Raw genomic sequence first — 21239 nt, forward strand, 5'->3', positions numbered from 1 at the left:
CCCTACGTTCTGCTATCTCGAAATGGCATGCGCACACAGCCTTACGTCATGAAATCATGAGACCAGAAGTGCGCCAGACTCTACATCATCAATCCGCCGTCCTCCCCCAGACCCCTATCACCAGTGGCCGGTCCCAAAGGATCCACTTCAAGTAAATGATATATTACAAACTTGAAAATCAGCTCTCGACACAACTCTAGTGTCACCAGACAACCATAAAAGTGCAACTACAGTCAAGTCAAGTTCAAAGTCCATAAAGCTTATAATGATTTTCTGGTTACATTCCAAAGAAAAAATAAATAAATAAAACCTCAGACAAACTAAAAAATCAAATGTTAAAGAAAGACTTATACAGGTTGTATATGTGTGCACATTCATGATTTGTGTTTGTCTATGTACACATGTCTGAAATGTAGAATAAATGATAATAACAATAAGGATAAAAGCAACAACAACAATAACAATAATAATAATAATAACAATAATGATAATAATAATAATATGCTAACGCAAGCAACAAAATTACATGGCAATATCCCTCTTAGTTGCTGTTGCTCATTTTTTTTGGGGGGGGGGGAAGAGGAGGAGCTGTACTATCAAAGTATAAGAATGTCTATCACCTTCATGATTTACATGTGCAAGTAATATTTCAAATCAACTGAATGTCATTCATTTCTTTTTTTCTCTCCCAAGGAGAGGGATAATGCTGCTTTAATATCCTTGCCACACGTCAAAGGTATTGAAACAAAACAGCTCCGACAAAAGGAGTGTGCATTACATACTTCACTCAACTTAATTATTGGCTGTTGGACAGCAGCCAAGCCACTATTCCACCTTTAATGACTGTGATTCAATGAACGCGATGCTCGCCATGAGCGGCCCTCAGACAAAATAAGGTGGATGACAGAGCGCTGGCTCGCGGCTTATCTTTTGTCTATGACGCCGAGTCATGCGGCCGGCCAGAGACAAAATGATGTGTATCTGTGACCTTTTGACAGTATTTTGTCTTTCACACCAATCTTGGCATGACTTTTGAAGCTTGGGTAGAAATATATATACAAAAACATTCAGTAGTACTCATACAGCGTAGTACTATGATACAGGTGTGTAATTCAAGTTTTGAATATATTTTTATATCTATGCAAAACAGCTCACCTTTTAATATTTGATTTTTATCATGGTACTCGTATGAGAACGGATATAACCATTGATACAACCTATACTTGATATGTACACTATAGTACAGGGAAGAAAGAGAATTGAAGAGAGAAAAGGGGAGAAAGAGAGAGAGAGAGAGAGAGAGAGAGAGAGAAGGAAACATATAAAAGCAGTTGATAATTTCTTCTCCTTGTATGTCCTGGTAGCCATAGAATGCTGGGAGATTGTAGCATGGAGCTTAGAAGTTGATGTCATAAGGGATGATGTCATAAGGGAGGGGTTGGAGAAAAAGAGAGAGAGAGAAAGAGAGAGAGAGAGAAGAAAACCGATCATCTGGCCAGAATGTATTGGACATACAATGTCTAATGAGCCTTCAAATGAATACCATCTAAAGATATCCGACACTGCGGTGCGCTCATGTCAGCTCCACACCACAAAACATGAGTGACCAAACTTGAATCACAGGTATGACAACATCGTTACAGAAGAAAGGAAACTCAATGGGGGGGGGGGGGGGGGGGGGTAAGGAGGGACAAAGAGAGAGAGAGAGAGGGGGAGAGACCAAGACAGAAAGAGTCAAATATCTCAAGGCAATGAAAATGAATGTGACTGAATTAAGTACATGCAAAATTCTCTGCTTTCTGTCAGGAAAACAACAGGAGGGATTATTTGGAGACGCTGTTCTCCAAAAGCTATTTGTACACCAAGCATCTTCTGCGCATGATATACCTCTGGGAAAATTCAGATACAGCTTTATGCACGAGAGAGGCCATGGCTGCTTCTCTTATAAGAGCTCAAGGAGGCCTTGTCCTCGGGGACCTTGGAAGCCGCAGGGGTACGCACTCTTCGAACGGAAGGGGGAAGCACCCTTCGAACACAGGGCGTCAGCAAAGGGGGATCTGAGAAGTGACTACCACGGTCTAGCAAGTTTGTTATTTTTTTTTTTCTGTTGCTCCTGTCTTCCTCCTCCTTTTTTGTTTCTTTAACAGCAATTGCACACAGGAATTATCAAGTTTTGCATTGCAATGCCCCCCCCAAAAAAAAATTATTTGCCACCCTTCACACACAGCAAAAAAAAAAAAAAAAAAAAAAGATGATTTCTTTGCATGTCCTTTACACATTCAATGCAACAAATTATCGTGAAAGTTTCTCCAAAAAGAAAAAAAAAAGAATCATGTTGGAATGGTTTACAAATCATGCGAGTTTATAGCCTTTGTTTTGTGTGTGTCCAAGCACAAGAAGTAGCAGTTTTTGCAAATGCGTCACAAAAATCTCTTTTCAAAAATCACTGAATTCTGGGTATGTGTGAACGGGACTTATATAAGCCTAATGTACTCTTGCTCATGGGAGTAGAACTAATCTAGTCATTAGTCATGATTCTTTATGTGTGAGCTCAAGGATTCTGACTCATCAAAAAAGGGTTTAATCAGTAAAGGAACCGCAGCCAATGCAGACTTCTCGGTATAAAGTAAACAAACAAATTAAAATAAAAGTAGAACCCCGAAACACAATGCAAATCTGTGCTCTTCTCTTCTGCTCAGGCAAAATAATCTAAGATTGCCGTCTGATAAAAAAAAAGAAGAAGACATGACAGTAGTAGTATATCTGTTGAGTTAAGCCCATCATGGTTCCAACGTGACATTACAGGGTGTCGTGCCATTCAGACTTTGACCAGATTAATCTCCTTTCAGTCCTACAAGCCGACAGGTACAATATCCAGCATACATTTTTCTTCTTTCTTTCTTTCTTTCTTTTCAAAATTACGATTTTGGAACACTTTGCAGATGCATGGTGTTCCAAACACATTTCAGATTTGGATGAATCTTTAAAATTCTGCTTTTATATGCAGTTTATCTGCTACACCTAACATTTTATGAAGTTTTCCTTTTGGGTCAATCTGGGTCTAAATAAATCTATTTTTTCCTCTTGAAATAATATTTTCACTTCTGAGGCTGTAGTGACGCTTGATGCATTAGGATTGAAAAATGGATTGCGAAGACGGATTGTAAAGACACTAAATATTAAAGTTTAAAGTCATTGTTTATTTGTTTTGTTTTGTTCTTTCTCTCTTTAATTTTGTTTAGCAAATATTTTTGTTTTTTGTATTTTGTTGAAACACTTTGAGTCTGTATAGAAAAGACGCTATATAAATATTAGTTATTTAAATATGACTCTTAAAAACCTTGTCTGACAACAACAACAAAATAATCATGCACTTTCAAAACTGACAATAATTCCTGAATTCATTGCAATCAAGCAAGTAACTACTACTCTTGTGAATGAATATAAGATAGCTACCTAATTCTCTATCCCTCTCTCTTTCTCTGTCTGGCGCTTGTCCACTCATCTACAAGAGGCTACAAACAACACTGTACTTGACTTGCAGTAGACACACGAGAGGACCACCATCAATACTGGGGTTGTAGATCATAAAGATGGGGGAGGTAAAGAGGAGAAGGGGTAGGGGAGTGGAAGGGGAGAGTAGGTGCGGGAGGTGGGGGGGGGGGGAGAAAAGGGTTTTGCTAGCTGATAGCAGAAATTTCAGAACACAATAGTCATCTTGCTGTCAAAAAGAGACATGATGTCATCCAGTCCCGAACATCGGATGGGATTTGCTGTCTCAGTAGGCGTCCTACATACGTCCAGACTGCAACAATGTCAGTTGTTAAGAGGATTTTGCCCATACGGTATTTTCAGTCACAATGTCAGTACTGTACGTGTCTCCGGTGCACACACACACACACACACTTTTTTTTTTTTTTCCGGCAAGGACAGGACCAAATCTTGCAAAGGTCATTACACATGAAAGCTACCAAAGCGTTCACATTCATTCACTCTACTTGACGTAAAATACCCCCCCCCCCAACAATGGACTGGGATCGTTTGCCCCCATTGAGTACTCACCCGGCCATGATCTTAGTAGAGTAATGATGGCCATGCGGCTTGCCTGGTACAGCGCCTCCTTCTCACTGCAAGTTGAGTGGAAATGGTAAATAAATAAGAACAGTGACAAGAGTAAGTATGGTGTGCTAGATCATGGCAATAATTACATGCTAAGAAAACAGTGTTGATTGATGTCACGCAATAAAAGTTAAGGAGCAAGGTAAAGACACTAATTTAAAATTTGAAATAGATCATTCATTTTCAGATAGCACACTTGCAAGAATTCCTAAAATGAAGACAATGAGATTTCTAGCAGCTTAAACAGATTTGTATGATATGACCTGCAGAGAATAGTATTACAAGGTAAGTACAGGCTAATACATAATGGGGAGGGGGGGGGGGAGGGGGGAGAGGAAGTATAAGATCTATGAATGGCAACATGCACTCCTATGGCCTTCTACAAGCTTCTGCAATAACTAAAAGGTGTTACAACTACGCAAGGGCAATCAGATGGAATGATGGAATGTGTGTGATCTGAAACTGACAGAGAGATTCTCACACTTTCAATGCCAGCTTGTTTATTTTGTATGCAATATCAGTCAGACAAGACATAACCCAGGGCTGCACACTAACCCTTTTTTTCTACTGGTCTGACCTGTCTGTCGGACCAGTAGGTACCCATTTTTTTCCCCATTTTTACTGGTCCATTCCTGAAAAAAAAAAAAAAAAAAATCACTGGTCCGACAGTGACTTTTACTGGTCAGGGACCATCGGACCAGTACCAGTGTGCAGTGTTGCATAACCAATCATGACTGCATTGTATGAAACTTTATAAAATCTCAAATTGGTTAGACACAGAGCATGATACACAGCTGCCCACTTTTGACGAATGAGTGTCCTGACTACACCCCAATAATGTCCAGGTTTAAGGCATCCCAGAGCACAAGAATATCTTGCAAAGGTACATCCTAGCTTTGCTACTGGGAGAAAGGTATTATAATGGAAAAGAAAGGAAAGAAAAGACAGACAGACAGATAGACAGACAGACAGACAAACAGAGATGGAAAAGGAGGGGAGGGAGAGAATTGAGAGGGGGTGGGGGATGTAGGGGGGGGGGGGGGGAGAGGGGTACCTCACCTGGCTTGAGATTCTGGGGATTCCCCGGTGTGTCTGTAGTTGAAGTCTGTGTAGGGAGCTATCACTTGCTGCATGGAGAAAAAAAGAGAAAGAGATGTGTAGTCACAAACCAAACTCAATACAGGCTGCGATTCTCTTGGATATGATAACCTACATGTACAACTATACACTAGGCTGCAATGTGAAATAAAAAATGAATGCTCACATCTGCAGACAGAGGCAAGGTATTGCATATTTGTTGCACACATCAAGAAATATGAACAGCTTTACTTATCATGTTTTCAACCACAAGCATTCTTCTCTTTAACTCCTACATGTAGCAACCAAAGCAGACCACACTATAAAAGCTGGAGAGGTTGGGATCATCAGCAAAGAATGCTTGGTAGCAATCATACAAACATGCTGATATGTTTTATGCAGGATCGACCAGTAGCATCAACCATGGGTGGGGACACAATGTACAGTAGGATTCCTCATGATTACGTCACATTACAATTTAATATTTTGTGAATGACTGCAATATTTGCACACATTTGATCACAGAAGAATTTCATGTAAACACATTAGAAAAAACTATGAACAACGTGTTTAAGTCTTATCAATTGATCTACTCAATGTAACCCATTCAGAAATGAATTCATACAGGGGAGAGGGTTACATTACAGGAGATGTACAAGTGTATTACTTACTGAAAAGGGATGGTTTATGAATACCCCCAAGCTGCATTGTATGTGGTGGTGACTGACAGGACTAATTTCTGACCTCTTACTGTGTACAACTTTCATATATTTTGTAAGATTTCATGGAAACTGTTACTACCCTGTTTTTTAAACTTCATTGTTAGAATTTTTCATTGTCAAATGTCAACTTATACACAGCGTGCAGCTTCCCTTTAACACTGTCTATTTCACAGTCAATTGCCGCCATTGAATGAGAAAGTCAGAATTCCGAGAAGAGGAGTGTTCTTCTCCGTAGGCCCAACAGACGATGACGGGGAAACGGCGCCCTCGTTCGGGTGCAGCGTTCCCCATCACTCACCTCGAGGTCGACCTTGAAGCGGATGAAGCGGCGGCTGGCGGGGTGGTTGAGGAGATGGAGCAGCGTGAGCATGACGGCCTCGTTGATCCGCAGCAGCTGCATGTCCAGGATGTTCCGCACGAGGGCGCCCAAGCCTCGGGCAGCAGCGAAGGCGGCGGGGTTCAACACGGCTATGGGCGGAAGGGACAAAAGTCGCAAGAAGAAGGGAGAAAAAGAATACACGATGGGGTTAACTCTTCCTGTGCCACAGACACTAGATAATGTGTACAATGCTATAGGTTTTTTTGTACCAATCATTACTCATATGTAGGGTTCTACCTTTTTGTTATAGGTAACCAAGTAAAAACAGACAAACCCTTTAAATCTCCTTATTCCTATAAAGCAAAGTACTATGTCTATGTATGTTACTGTTTGGTATTACTGTATTTGCCAGACCAGGGGCCCGTTTCATAAAACTTGTCATCAGTGACAACTGCCACATTTCTATGACAAATTTGCTCTCAGCCAATCAGATGCAAGGATTTCAGTAGCTTGTCACATCTATGATAACTTGTCACTGATGACAAGTTTTATGAAACGGGCCCCAGATCTACATCCATTTTACTCTACTGAAATCAAGAAAACTTTCTGGACTATTCTAACTCTTTGTTTCATTTAAATACCTGTTGTATACCTCAAATGCACTGGGGTGGTATTCTGAAGCTATTTTGTCTCTGTTTTAAAGTCTGTTGTAACAAATTGATATTCTGAACACCGTTTTAACTCTGTTGTAACTTCTGTTGTAACTGCGTTTTATCTTGCACTCTCTTTGCCTGCGCATATCATTGTTAGTTTGTGCACACACCACAGAACATGTGTTTGTTAAAATGCACATAGTTAAAGCAAGGTGCCTTTTAAAGAAGAGAGCAATCTTATTGGTTAGAATGCCTTTGTTGCTACTTCTAACAACATTTCCTATTGGATATGATTATTGATGTGGGCGTGGCTTTCAGGACTTACAACACTGTCAAAACAGTTCTCAGAATACTGATTTCAAACTGCTTTAGCAGTGTTGTAACTGGCAGACTCACAACAAAAGTTACGACAGAGTTATAACAGTGTTCAGAATACCACCCCTGTACTTCATTCAATGGCACACATGGACAGGATATTGTCCTAAATTATGAACTACAACTCTCTGTCAAAGCTATTGGGAATGTATTCATGGACATGTAAATATCCTGCACATAATAAAAGTCTCCTTCCTATTGAGCAATAATGGCAAATTGAAAGCAAGCATGATCTAACACTGACAGCATTTATCTTTTTCCATTGTTTCTCTACTTGAATAAATGGCCACAATGCCTATCAACATCTTTAGCTATAGAAAAAGGAACAGGATATATATATTTTTTTCATATTTTTCTTTGTTCCTGTCTCCATTTTATTTGGTGTGTTTTTTTTTTCTTCCTTCCAAAGAAATAGTTTTGATGAAAGTGAGATGAACATTAACGAGCATGTCAGTGAGTTTAGCAAGTTCTGATCAAGCAGTCCATAGGCAACTGCAGGGGATATCTCATGTAGTAGCCCTTGATGTCCAAAACTGGACTATTGGACATCATGATATCAAATGCTTAATTTCTCACTGACCTGATTTACATGAGACCACAAACCTACTAAAATATATACTCAGTGTCATTGTACATGTACAATGTGTATCATGACGATGCAAGAGAATATCAGAGCAAACACTTGCATACTACCAAAACACACTGAAACGTGCGGCGAGGCCCCAACATCTTCTCTGAATCATCAAAATGGAAGTCACGTTCTCTAGCTACATACACATACAGTGTAGATGTGGCAAACTCCCTGCTTCACCTCATCCCCGTATCTTGCCCTGAAATTTGGTCCTACCTTATACCTATCAGGACTGTGCAAGCATCAGAGCACCCTGGACTGCCGAAAGGCATGCACTGGTTAATGGCAGGAAAGACACCTAATTAAAGCTAATTACAGAGCCTGCTCCCCTTGTTCGGAGCAATCTGCGACGGGGACCGATTTGGCATATGTGGTTGATTAATTACGAAATATTTGATGGCTGCAAGCATGGGTTGACCAGAACTCAGTTAAATTTGATCTTAAAGGAACACCTTGGTTTAGAAACTGGATTGGGTAATGCTCTGCAGACAATCTTATTCTAGTACTCAAGTCATCAATGTACCTCAGCAATAATGATGATAATAATAATAATAATAATAATAATAGTAATAATAATAATAATAATAACAATAATAAACTATCCGATGAATAAAGACAATATTTGATATCTAGATAATCTTTATTCTATGTGCTACAAGAGCTAATCAATGCTACTTTGCTACACTGTCCTATAAATAATTCACATAAACAGATATCAGATGAAAAAGATAACACAAATATATAAATCTAACTGTATTAATTTGGTCAACAGAATAAATGAATAAATACCAAGGAAATAACTTTTTGTCAAAAAAATAATATCAATCTGCCTTCCCAACACAAAACACAAAAGAAAAGAACTGTGGAGTTTTATGATAGCAAATCTGACAGTGAAAACATCAGATAGAGAACAGAGATAATCAGAATGTCATCTACATGTAATGTTTACTATCTGGAGAATGACAAGAGCTCACTGTCTCAGTGAAAAAAAAAAAAAAAAAGATGATGGAGATGGACACAGACAGACAGACATGACAAGAAGACAAATTACAACTTACTGACCTCTCTCCCAATGTTAATTTGTTTTTTAAAGGTATAATTTACCATTTGCAAATGAAACAAAAACCCACATTAGTGCTTCAAAATAGTTCTAAAATGTGAGTTAGAATTTGAAACCACTGTAAAAATGTGTATATTTTACAACTATAGCAAACATATTACTCAGGGTATTGATATACTTTTTAAATCTCCCTGAATCTGGAAGTGTTTTGCCAAGTGAAATGCATGAATTATTAAGTATGAAGTATTGTTAAATACACAAAATATGAACAATAGTTGTAATAAAAAAATGTTTCCAGACTGAACCGTCTACAGTTATGGTTTATTGAGAAAAACAGTGATACCTCCTTATAATTTCAGGATTTATTGCAAAATTTTTATATGGTAGGAGGATGTTTTGTGATACAACTGACCTACACATGGTGATGCATCAAATGTGATATCTTGAACATTTTAAAAATCATTGCTCCCAAAGGTAAACAGGACCTTAATAGGATTACAGTTACTGTATTTCCATACCGTACCTCTATTGGATCTCTTTCCCTCAAAGATTTACATTGCACGAATGATTGAAATTTGTTACAGCCACACCCTGTATTTACCCATTCAAACATACTGAGAGTAGAGAATGTTTTCCCAAATTGATGGACCAACGAATGTTATCAAACTCCCGTCATCACTGTTGCCATGGCAACTTGGTGTGAAGTGTATGTACCGGCAGTACTGCAGCTTCTCAAAAAAGGAACATTTCTGCAGCTCCTCAAAAAAGGAACATTTCAACAGCTTGACGTTATTCTTAGAATACTTCCACTGCAATGGCCTGCGAAAAAAAATCATGTCAAAACATCTTGTTTTTGGTTACAAGAGCCAACTTGTGCTTTCTCAGCCTTTTATAATTAGTAGCTCTTAAAGCTCAAAATAACCCCTTGACACAAACAGTGTACATGTAGGGTACATGTACTCAGAAGAAAAGCTTAGCACAAATAACATGAATGAAGAGCAAACTTCCAATCTTGGTGGGGATATGGGCATTAAAGTTTTACTACGGAGATGCCGCTCATGAAAAAGAAAAAAACAAGGTAACCCCCGCATCCTGGCCTCCTAAAATGCCTTTCCGACAGTTTCTCAAAATACACTGAAGCGCCCTCATGACACACTTTTCGCTGATGGTTATCACTGTTACTCCTGTAGGCTCGTTCACGTACACGGCAAAAGTTTGAGTCATTTTCTTTCTCGATTTACCTATACTTCTGTTTTTAAAGATATAACCAGTTGGTTCTTGGAGACTAAACTTCATGTATCTCAGATGGTGTACTTTGAACACTTATCCATTCGAACCCACTGTGCACAGCCATAGCATGCAAAAGAAATTGTCAAGTGCTCACGATCAAGAAAAACCTGAAGGGGATCGTAATCGTTGTGTTTAATGAACAGCACTCTTGCACCAATTGTTTAATGAACAGCACTCTTGCACCAATGAACAAACTCACTCCTCAAGAAGCAAAGGATTTCCAGCTTGTCAGAATGCATGCAAAAAAAAAAAAGAAAAAAGAAGAAAGAAAGTGATGCACCACCATCTTTCACACTTGGAGAGAGATCTTTTCGACCATTTTTGCACACCTGTTCTTTATAGATAGCATCATGCATTCGACCATCACCCGAAACCTCGTTTCACGACTGAAATTGTAGGTTTGAATGGGCTTTGCATCACGAGATTGTGACAGACTGTTTGGCCTGCTTTCGAATTGTAACTTGATACCGTTTGTGAGTATGTGTGCCATAATGATCTGTTTACAATACATGTGCAAGTTGAGCATTCTATTTCTTTTTTTCTTTTTCTTTTTTCTCTTTCTGCAAATGACCTTGCCCCTTGCATAAGCTAGGAATCTGTTCAGAGCACTACATGCAACTTTGTAGCCATGGTTGCGCGATTCATTTTAATCTCGTAACTGTGCCATCCATTCATGTTTACTACAGCTCCCAAAATCATAAACACAGATCACACAGTCATAAAAGAATATCATTTTTCACAAATTAGATCACTTGAGAATCATTAAAAGATAAATCTGAACAGTTTCAGAAATGTCTCCAGCATTCCTTTCAATTTTAAAACACTTGGCTAGATTTTGTATGGTGAGCATGCTTGAAATACTACAAATGAAAAAGGATACCTTTTAGCAAATGTGGTCTTATTCATGAACAATAATACAACATCTACAGATGCATATTCTGCTCATAAACACCTGACTATTTCACTTATTTTTGCTCCCACCTCTTATCTCTTCAATCAAGTATCAGAGCCAAGAATATTGCATCATTTGAAAACTACCCATGAATATGACATTGTTACATCATGAAATCACATCCCAATTTATTGTTGTTGTTTCTTTCTGTTGATACCACAGCACCATATTTTTCTGTATATTCATCAATATGTCCAGTTTCCATGAAATCTAGATAAAGAATGAATGTATGAGCATAGATTACATGTGACCCGCTACAACAAAAGGATCCGAAAGTCGGGGGAGGAAAATTTTCTGAAAATGGAATGATCTTATTCCCGTACTCTTCTACTTTAATTTCATATGTCTATAGCACAACTCATAAAAATACTCGGTTGCGGAGATATCAATGATTTCATCAGCGCATCGAGTGGCTAAGGAAATCAGAGTTTCGAGAAAAATGCCTTCAAAGTTGTCCTTCCAATGCTATATGGTCATGGGGAGGCGAGACAGTTTTCGTCGCTGGACAATAGAAGGCCCGCTCCTAGCGACCTCCGCCATGTTCAGTCAAGCTTAGCACCAGCGGTCCACGCACGACCAATCGGTAATCAGGATGCCACGCACTGACCAATTCGATCACTCCTCGTTGCTAGGGGCGGAGTCTAGCTGCGGTGCTAGATCCAAACCTTCGGACACGTTTCCCTTACATTGAAAGTCGGAAAATCATGGCCCAGAAAAACGCTAATTTCTTGCCTTTCCTTTGATCATTTAGCTTCGAAATTTCGGCAGATGATGGATAAAACATTACACTACAAAATTATGCCAAAAACAGAAATCCGATTGTTTTAACCAATTTTGATGATATGACTTAAAACTCGATTGTCTCGGCTCGGCCATCAGCAACTTTAGGACCCTTTTGTTGTAGCGGGTCACATATACCAATTTGATATTGAATTTCTCACAAATGCTACTCTATACCACCTGAGCAGCCCCCTCACCCCCCTTCAATGGCCGGGCCATTCATCACACCATGGAAAGGGTGCAGGAAATGGTATGCGGTCTTTCAGTCTATGAGCAACATCCATTGGGCTGCCGTTTCTATTGTCGTTTAATAATTATAACTCTCTGGATGATGATGAAGGGTGTCATCTATTTTGGGAGTAATGCGATTTCCTCCCACCCCCACCCCCTTTTACCAGCAATTGCATGCCTCCCCCCCCCCCCCCCTTTGATGGCTACACACCGTAGTTATCTCCTCCCTTTTGCACATATCAGGAAACATGTGTAATAGGAGAGAGAGAGAGGGAGGGTATTGAAGCAAGAGCGACTGCATGTGCGTGTGTGTATGTGTGTGTGTTTGTGTGTTTACAAGAACCAGCCCCATGACGGGGAAGTCACTAAATTTAGAGTGCTGTGGCCGCCGAAAATAGAAAAGCAGGGTCTTGAATTGGCCAGCTGGGCTCACGTCCATAGTTGTGCTGGGCTGCGGAGACTATGTTTTATTCATATCTCTGCCTCCCCGAGCACCGGATGCCAAGCCACATGGTACCAGCAGCAAGTTTAATCTCCTTGCAACATTCATTTCATAATTCCTTCCTTCCGAAGAAAGGGACAGATTTCTGAGCAGGCATCACGAGGCCGACACAAATTACCGAGGGAGGTAAAAAACCAAAAATCATCTTGTGTTTCGCTGGCCATTTCGGAGAGTCATATTTCAAAGTATAAATCAATATGCTTTTCCGCAACCTTAGACATGTGGCCTGTGCCTACTGCAAAGGTGGAGGAATCTGCTGTCTCCATAGGGTGAACTTTGTCACAGTAAGTCATTTGATCTATAAAAATTGCACTTCATAAATCAGCACTGACGCACCGAGATTGTGCCACCTGTGTGCAGTACACCCTGTACACCGACTTGAAATCGATGCAAGAAAACAAGGGTTTGTGACTCTGACAAATCTCCACACGACATTAAGCACTAGATGTGTTTTCTTGCGCTATACAAAATGCACCCCAACGCTGATTTTGCTCTATCAGACAAATAAAGAGATGTTGCTTCGAGCTTTGATTTTTGAACATTCGCCTGTAATGGCTAAATTCAATACGATCTAATGCAGGCTAAGAACCTCAAGGATCAAGCATCTATCATCATCTAAAGATTGAATACCAAAGCCATTACAGTTCCTGTCTGTTGACAAAAGAGACAGTTAATGTTACTTCCCTTCCCTTTCAAACTGGTCCAGAGCAGCACGTTTACTGTACCGGTACACATCTATGTCTACATGAACACAACACTTTTTATGCAGACATGCACAACTGATGTATCATTTGCTACCCTAAAATTCTGCAATTCCCTACCCCCCCCCCCCCCCCCATTTCATGATTGGGGGGGGGGGGTTTAGCCTAGTTTTATGAGTTTGTTTTCTTTTCTTTTCCAGCAATTAACATTTCAATTAACTTCAACCCTTCTTCTATTAGGAATCACAAGGTAAAGCGGATGATTTTACAGACTTGTCGCTGCTCTTGGGAGACACGACGGTCACTCACATGTAAACTCCGTCAACTCTGTAACGAATATCACTGAAGACCTGCCAACAGCTTTACCTGTAATAATCCAAAGACCAATCTCTTTTGCTTCGCAGAAACAGTTTCCAAGCTGAAACATCTTTTCTTTTCTTTCTTTCTTTCTTTCTTTTTTTGTGGTTAATTCCTGTTATTGTAGTCTTGTCAATCTGTCACATTCTCATGTCTTCAGCTTTTCAGAGCTTCCTCCCCCCATGCCAACAAAATAAATTTGACCATGTCACATCAAAACGCAACAAGCGATGCGGAAATAACAGAGCCATTCCATAACAACATGTTTTGCGAGTCCAAAATATCCTTTTCGCTCATCACAAACCATTACATCACAGTGCTTTTATGAGTATCAAAATGAATTGAATCCAAGTTTCCATTGAACACTTCAGACCAGTTCTCTAGTGGGGTTTTCATTCAAAGGTCATGGGGTCACGTTGGAAGATCACATTTCCATAATTTGCCAGATGCTGGATGCAACTTGGCATCAGCCTTGCTTACACTCACTTTAGATTGGATCACAGAATATCTAGCTTTGGCTGCAAGTCACAAAAATGATGACACATACAATTTTGAAAAAAAAAACCCAAAACAAACACAAAATCTTATTACCTATTCACCCAGATTTTGGATCATTTGCTGAAACCGACACAAGAGGAAAAAACAGAAGCTTTTCTGGATCATGGCCGCACACAAAACGTTATGACACAGTGACTTAAACCTTTACGACTTTTTAATCCTCTCGTTGAAGCCGATATCCTCCTTTTGCAACAGTAATATCCTTCAGAAACTCTGTGTCGTTATGTATACCCTGCTTCCACATACATGTTGCCTTGAAATGTGTATTTATTGGCTCTTTTCGGCTCACACAAAAATCATTCAGTCAGAATTTCTTTTGGAGACCTTCCTCGGTTGGAGAATGCACAGGCTGCCAACATTCACCTACTGAAATCCAGGAGACTCCACAGAGCAATAAGGGAGAAACTTGCTCAATTCATGCATTTCACTTGGCAAAACACTTCCAGATTCAGGGAGATTTTAAAGTATATCAATACCCTGAGGAATATGTTTGCTATAGTTGTAAAATATACACTTGAGACATGCCCTCTGCCAAATATTATTTTTTTTGACACTCCAATTTTTTTTTTTTTTTTTTTTTTTTTTGGAGTGGAGTATTTTGACGATACTCACCAAGTTCACATAGTGTGGCCACACAGGCATTCCTCATCCGATCTCTCTCCTTCTCCCCATTGTTGCTAATGGCAACAAGAACATGGACCAGTGACAGTGGGCAGTATGCTGGTGCTACCGTCAGTATCTGAAGAATACAGGGCGGCACAAAATGAAACAGAACAAAGGTACTTTAAAGTAAAAACAAAACCATGTGAGAAAAAAAAATGGAGGCCTGAGATACACATGTATTTAATTATGTAGAGAATTCATGACTTCCCCTTTACACACAGTACCCAGCAACATCCTTCTTACAACATTCCCAAGTCAATCCTTTGTTTTGCTCTACTGATTCAGAATATTGAATGTAGACTTCATACACCTTCTCTCTGTGAAAGAAAAAAAAAGACAATAAAAGGGGCTTTTGGGGGGGGGGATGTGCATGAATTATTGTGATTAGAAGGAACCATATGCCATGTGGTACAATGAGAAATCAATCTTTCTTGTTTTTTCTTTTGATTAAAAAAAAAAAGCCTTTGTTATAGCTGGGTAAGATGCCATGAGGTACATTAACTGTTTTTTCCTTCCAGAACTTTCTTCAATCTTTCAAGAATTTCAAATGCATGAAAGATGAAAAAAAAGGCATAGGCAGGAAAAAGAAAAACTGATAACAATGTGCACAGCTTCATTATCACATTATCAAGAATCAGTTCACTTTATTAGTGAATGTCTTTCGATTTTCCTTTCCACCAGCATCATTGTCTAGAAATTTCAAGTCATTTCATGTGCCTTACCTTTAAAATCCTTTTAAAATGAACTATTCCACAATTGAATATTAAAAACAAAAAAAGGCCACAAAAAAAAAAAGAAACGAACCGAAAACAAAACATCTTTACAGTGCACTTAACACCCACTTATGGTGGGCGGAGCCACTATCGATACTTTGTAGTCTCTTGCTTTGCTCCTGAAGTGTTTTGGTGTAAAGTAGCCGGGGCTGTTTCAGCAAAGTTCATGGGCAAAATGGGTCAAATTTACTCGACTATCTGCCAGGTGCATGATCTATAGTAAACCAAGAAGTGTTTTTGATACACCAGTGAGAATGTGATCAAAGATGCTTGCAATGCACACATTATAAACAGATGGGCTTTTTAATTACACTTGTAGCAAGCTTTAAAACACTCATAGTGCACTGTTGTGATGTGTGTATTGGAAGGATGGGATGACATATCTCAAGATTCTTTGCTCCAGCTTTCACGCGCCATGACGCAAATCATCGCACTATTTCTCAAATCATCCGCACCCCCCACCTTTACCCTGCATGCACATACATGTACAATGTATCTCATCTGTAATATACTGACAGCTGTGCTGTGAATTTTTGAGTGTCATTCTGCATAGATTCTGGTTGAAAGCTTCTACTGTTTACAAATTTTAAAGGGATCCTATAGTTTTGGTCGAGATCTAATTTCAGGTTTCTAACATTTTTTTGGTGAGATAATGAGAAACCTTGTATGAAATATGAAAGAGCGTGCAATTCTATGAGGAATTCAACGTTTATTTGATGAAAATAGGTTTCACACTTTATTATGGTCGCTTTGTTTTACTTTCTTTTTGGATGTTTCAGTCATTCCAAACCCGATTTTCATCAAATAAACTTTGAATTCCTCTTAAATTGGTATGCTCTGTACTATATCATGAGTGTTTTCTTGGTATCTCGCAAAAAGTTAAAAACCCAATTCTCATCTCCACCAATACTGCACCAACCCTTTAATAGTCTTCAAGAAGCAGCAGCCCTTCATAAAGTAAATAATTTACTGAAAAATGGTAAATGGTTTCAGAGCAGTTGATTTGTAATACAATGGTTGAGAATCTGGTGAACATGATGCAACAAAAACTTTATCTTCTGAAACAGTTTTATGTATTTGTACAACGCACATTATATGGAAGGGCTGTGGACAGCACCAAGACATATTGGCACTGTTTCGTGAGACTGCAATGTTTATTTTTGGCAGCTGCAACATCCTGCTCATCAATTAACCAGTGTCTAGTTTTCATTCCACACGAGCCATTGTCACAGTGAACTGTGACGTGAAATTCGAGGAAGAAATCATGCACCATCCCCACACAAATCCCCTCCCCATCCGTGTTTGTCTAGTAGTTTCAATCTCAGGAAAACTTGGGGGAGGGGGGATGAAATAAATGGGTCAACAGATCCTCAACTTTGAGTTCACTGCCAGGTTAATGTTATTAATATCATCAAGCCATGCCAGAGTCCATGCTAAAACTGATGCCACATTATGTGTTGTTTGATATCCCATTTTAATACGGGGCATTTTTAGAGCACTCAAGGGGCCCATTTCATAAAACTTGTCATCAGTGACAAGTTGTCATAGATGTGACAAGCTACTGAAATCTTTGCATCTGGATTGGCTGAGAGCAAATTTGTCATAGAAATGTGGCAGTTGTCACTGATAACAAGTTTTATGAAACGGGCCCCAGGAGTACTCCTGAAGCGTTCCAAACACTGTATGAACAGATAATCGAGCCCTGAATTATTCTAAAGTAAGTTATGCCCCTCTGGAGGCTACGTTCAGGAGCGCTCCTGAAGCACTCTAAAACTCTGTATCGGTTGTCACCAACGTTTTGAGTGCTCTGGACATGGTATGCGGCACTCGCTATGCACACATCTTACATGTTACAACTGTAGTTCTTCAACACATGTAGGTCATTGTGACAAAAATCAAATGTATGTCCTTCTCAGCCACTATGCTTGTGGTCCGGGCTAACAGTGATTCTCGGGTATGAACAATCTCAGGGGGCCATAAGTCAAGGTGCTTCAGGAGCGCTCCTGTGCCCAACTTTGTGTATGAATGGGGGGGGGGGGGAGTTTGCGCCTTACACTCTCTTTCAGACCTAAAACATTTACCCCCACCTATGCGACAATTCCAAGAGTTGCCACACCTGCTAACATCTGCACAGAGTTCAGGGTGAAACTAGGAAAACAACAGCAAAGATCTGGGGCAGCACGTGACAAATAGCCCTCACTGACTTGCTTGGAAATAAGTTTCAGATTTGAGGCAAGTGCACACAAGATGAAGAAAAATAATCACAATACATCACACTTGTTGGGTGTGTGTGTTTGTGCGTGCGCGTGTGTGTGTGTTTACACTATTCAATAGATAGCCAGGCTTAAACTGCCCTCTATAAACTGTGAGAAACAACAATTTTCTCCATCGACATATATTTCTTCATAACAATGTATGATGGAGACCACTGATAACACAGTCATCTATCTAGAGAGGCAGCCATTAGTAAGACTCCTGTACAGCAAGAGCACATCAGACATGAAGCAAATGGGTTTATTCCTGAACAAATATTTACCTTTCTGTTTTGTCATCAATCCTGCCATGTTCTATGCACAGTAAGAGCAGTTCTTGTTCCCCCCCCCCCAAAAAAAAAAAACCAAAGGTGGTCCTGAAAAACTGCTAATATCTCAACTTCAGTATTGTTTAAGGGGAAATCCAGTCTAAATATACGTTTGTCTGATAAGAAAGAGCAAAATATTATGAGTTCAATGGTAAAATTTTGATCGAAATTGGGTGAAAAATAAGGAAATTATGACATTTTGAAGTGTCGCTAATTCTTCAGGAAACAGTTCTTGAATGGTCAATATGAATATAAAAATGGCATAGTGAGCATGTCATCCCCTAACAACTTGCCACATAGTTTGTACATAAAATTTTGAAATTTCCAGTTTTTCATTCAAATGAAATTATGCCCGAGGCTTAAATCCTTCTATCTGATCACTATTCTGAAGTTACTCAACCAGGAATAACATCATGATTCAGACTTCAATGACAGAAACATTGAATTGTCATTATCTTTTTTTGTTCACGATCAATGGAAACTTGTGAGGTTGTGACATGGTTTAGCTCACTCATTCATATCCACTGTACAAGAACTGTTTTGCAGAAATTAGCAAAACTTCATAATGTCATAACTTCCTTATTTTTCATCCGATTTCAGTCAAATTTTTACCGTTGAACTTGTCAGATTTTATGATTTTTTTATCAGACCAACTCATATTTGCACTGGATATCCCCATTAAAGCCATCAAATTTTGACAGATAGTTAGAAAAAATATCACTCTCCAAGATGAGACAAACTTTAAAAATTTGAGTGGCACAACCAAAATGTCATATTTGGTCCCATTACAGAGAATCCTAATCTGCAACTTTTTGCAGGCTTTGAGCTGGGCAGCCACAAATGGCTTTACAGTATTTTAACCCAGGATCCCTTTCTCTGTACTTTTATAAGCATAAAAAGGGGAAAAAGAATGGAGAAAGTTTTTCTTTTCCTTCACGATTTGATTTGAACTCACCCGCCGGATGAATCGCAGGGCCTGGATACGCTCCACGTCGTTCTGCTGGCAGATGTCCAGGGAGCGCACCAGGAGGCGGTCCACGTGCAGCGCCACCATCGCCTGCACCGCCGACTCGTCCTGGATCAGGTGGCGAAGGGCCCGCACCCCGGCCCCGCGCACCTCCTTGGACGGGTGCACCAGTGCCAGTCGCAAACTATTTTGAGGGTAAGAATTGGGGAGAAGGAGTGGAGGAGTTTTAGAACAAATTCAGACATGGACACAGTGATTATGAATTGTTTGACCCATTGAGAACGGACTGATTTTGCAGCAACACGCATTTCCCATTGAAATTGCCCGAGTATACTCAGGACTCGTTTGAGAGGCTCTGTTGTACAAATAGTGTAGTACTATCTGCTGAAAATTGGTGACTTCAATCAGCAAAGTATTAAAAAGGACATTAAAGCTAATTTACCTCATATGCTGAAGGCCTTTGTACATGTAAATATGTTTGTGGGCGTGTATGTGTTTGTGTGAGTGTGTGTGTGTGTGTGTGTGTGTGTGTGCTTTTGTGTGGTTGAAAGAAAGGCAGAAAAAGGGAGAAAATGAATTTCTTTACCATGAGGTAGAGCAATTCATAGCATGTAATTCTCTGATCTACAGCATCAAAGTTCACATAATTTACATCTTTTTACAGCTCAAGTTAAAGACCATAATATATAGAAATAGATAATACTTTTAAATTGTTCGGGTGTTTTTTAATCTTTAAATATATTAATATTCCAGACTGATGATTGCACAGAGAACTGTGACAATTGTTTCCCACTTTAATAAATCTGAACATTGTTGGTCAAGTTGGCCCCAGAATTCGAAGGTGGTGAAGCAATATCCTACAAGTAAGCTTGGTATAATTCATTACGACAAATGACCAGTTAATTTCACCACACATAGCTGGTGCAATAGTACCATCAACACCCAAAACATTTACAACAAGGAAAAGTAGAAATTACGCGGTGCGTAATATATGTCCCCGCCGGAAGTAGCATTTAGTAGCAAAATGTACAATATAGGTAAAAAGATCAAGGTCAAAGGTCAAAGAAGTCAAAGGTCAAAATTCTATGTAGAAGTTTTGAAGCCCTCACCTAGTGCCATCACATAAAGCAAACGGAATCGAAATCGGGTTAGAAATGGCGAAGGAGTAGCATTTTGTAGCCAATGTACAATATAGGTAAAAAATCAAGGTCAAAGGTCAAAGAAGTCAAAGGACAAAATTCTGTGTAGAAGTTTTGAAGCCCTCACCTAGTGCCATCACATAAAGCAAACGGAATCGAAATCGGGTTAGAAATGGCGAAGGAGTAGCATTTAATAGCAAAATGTACAATACAGGTCAAAAATCAAGGTCAGAGGTCAAAGAAGTCAAAGGTCAAAATTCTGTGTAGAAGTTTTGAAGCCCTCACCAAGTGCCATCACTTAAAGCAAACAGAATTGAAATCGGGTTACAAATGGCGAAGGAGTAGCATTTTGTAGCAAAATGTACAATTTAGGTCAAAAATCAAGGTCAAAGGTCAAAGAAGTCAAAGGTCAAAATTCTGTGTAGAAGTTTTGAAGCCCTCACCTAGTGCCATCATATAAAGCAAACGGAATCGAAATCGGGTTAGAAATGGCGAAGGAGTAGCATTTTGTAGCCAATGTACAATATAGGCAAAAAATCAAGGTCAAAGGTCAAAGAAGTCAAAGGTCAAAATTCTGTGTAGAAGTTTTGAAGCCCTCACCTAGTGCCATCATATAAAGCAAACGGAATCAAAATCGGGTTAGAAATGGCGAAGGAGTAGCATTTTGAAGCAAAATGTACAATATAGGTCAAAGGTCAAGGTCAAAGGTCACAACTGAAATTCTTTATAGAAGTTTCAAAGCTCCCATGTAGTGCTATCATATAAAGCAAACAGAATCAAAATCGGGTT

The 21239-nt window shown here is 39.4% G+C and overlaps 1 protein-coding gene across 1 annotated transcript in view; it reads right to left on the reverse strand.

The window, feature by feature from the left end:
* The window catches only part of LOC140236664 (rapamycin-insensitive companion of mTOR-like), a 112415-nt gene that overhangs the window by 44617 nt on the left and 46559 nt on the right, over nt 1–21239 (reverse strand). The window contains exons 5-9 of the mRNA XM_072316583.1: nt 19300–19495; nt 14940–15066; nt 6217–6386; nt 5179–5246; nt 4063–4127 (exon numbers count right to left, since the gene is read on the reverse strand). Of these exons, the coding sequence (XP_072172684.1) occupies nt 4063–4127; nt 5179–5246; nt 6217–6386; nt 14940–15066; nt 19300–19495 (626 nt within the window). The remainder of the gene's footprint in view (nt 1–4062; nt 4128–5178; nt 5247–6216; nt 6387–14939; nt 15067–19299; nt 19496–21239) is intronic.

The sequence above is a fragment of the Diadema setosum genome, chromosome 13 (genome assembly GCF_964275005.1).
Source record: "Diadema setosum chromosome 13, eeDiaSeto1, whole genome shotgun sequence".
Taxonomy (NCBI): Eukaryota; Metazoa; Echinodermata; class Echinoidea; order Diadematoida; family Diadematidae; genus Diadema; species Diadema setosum.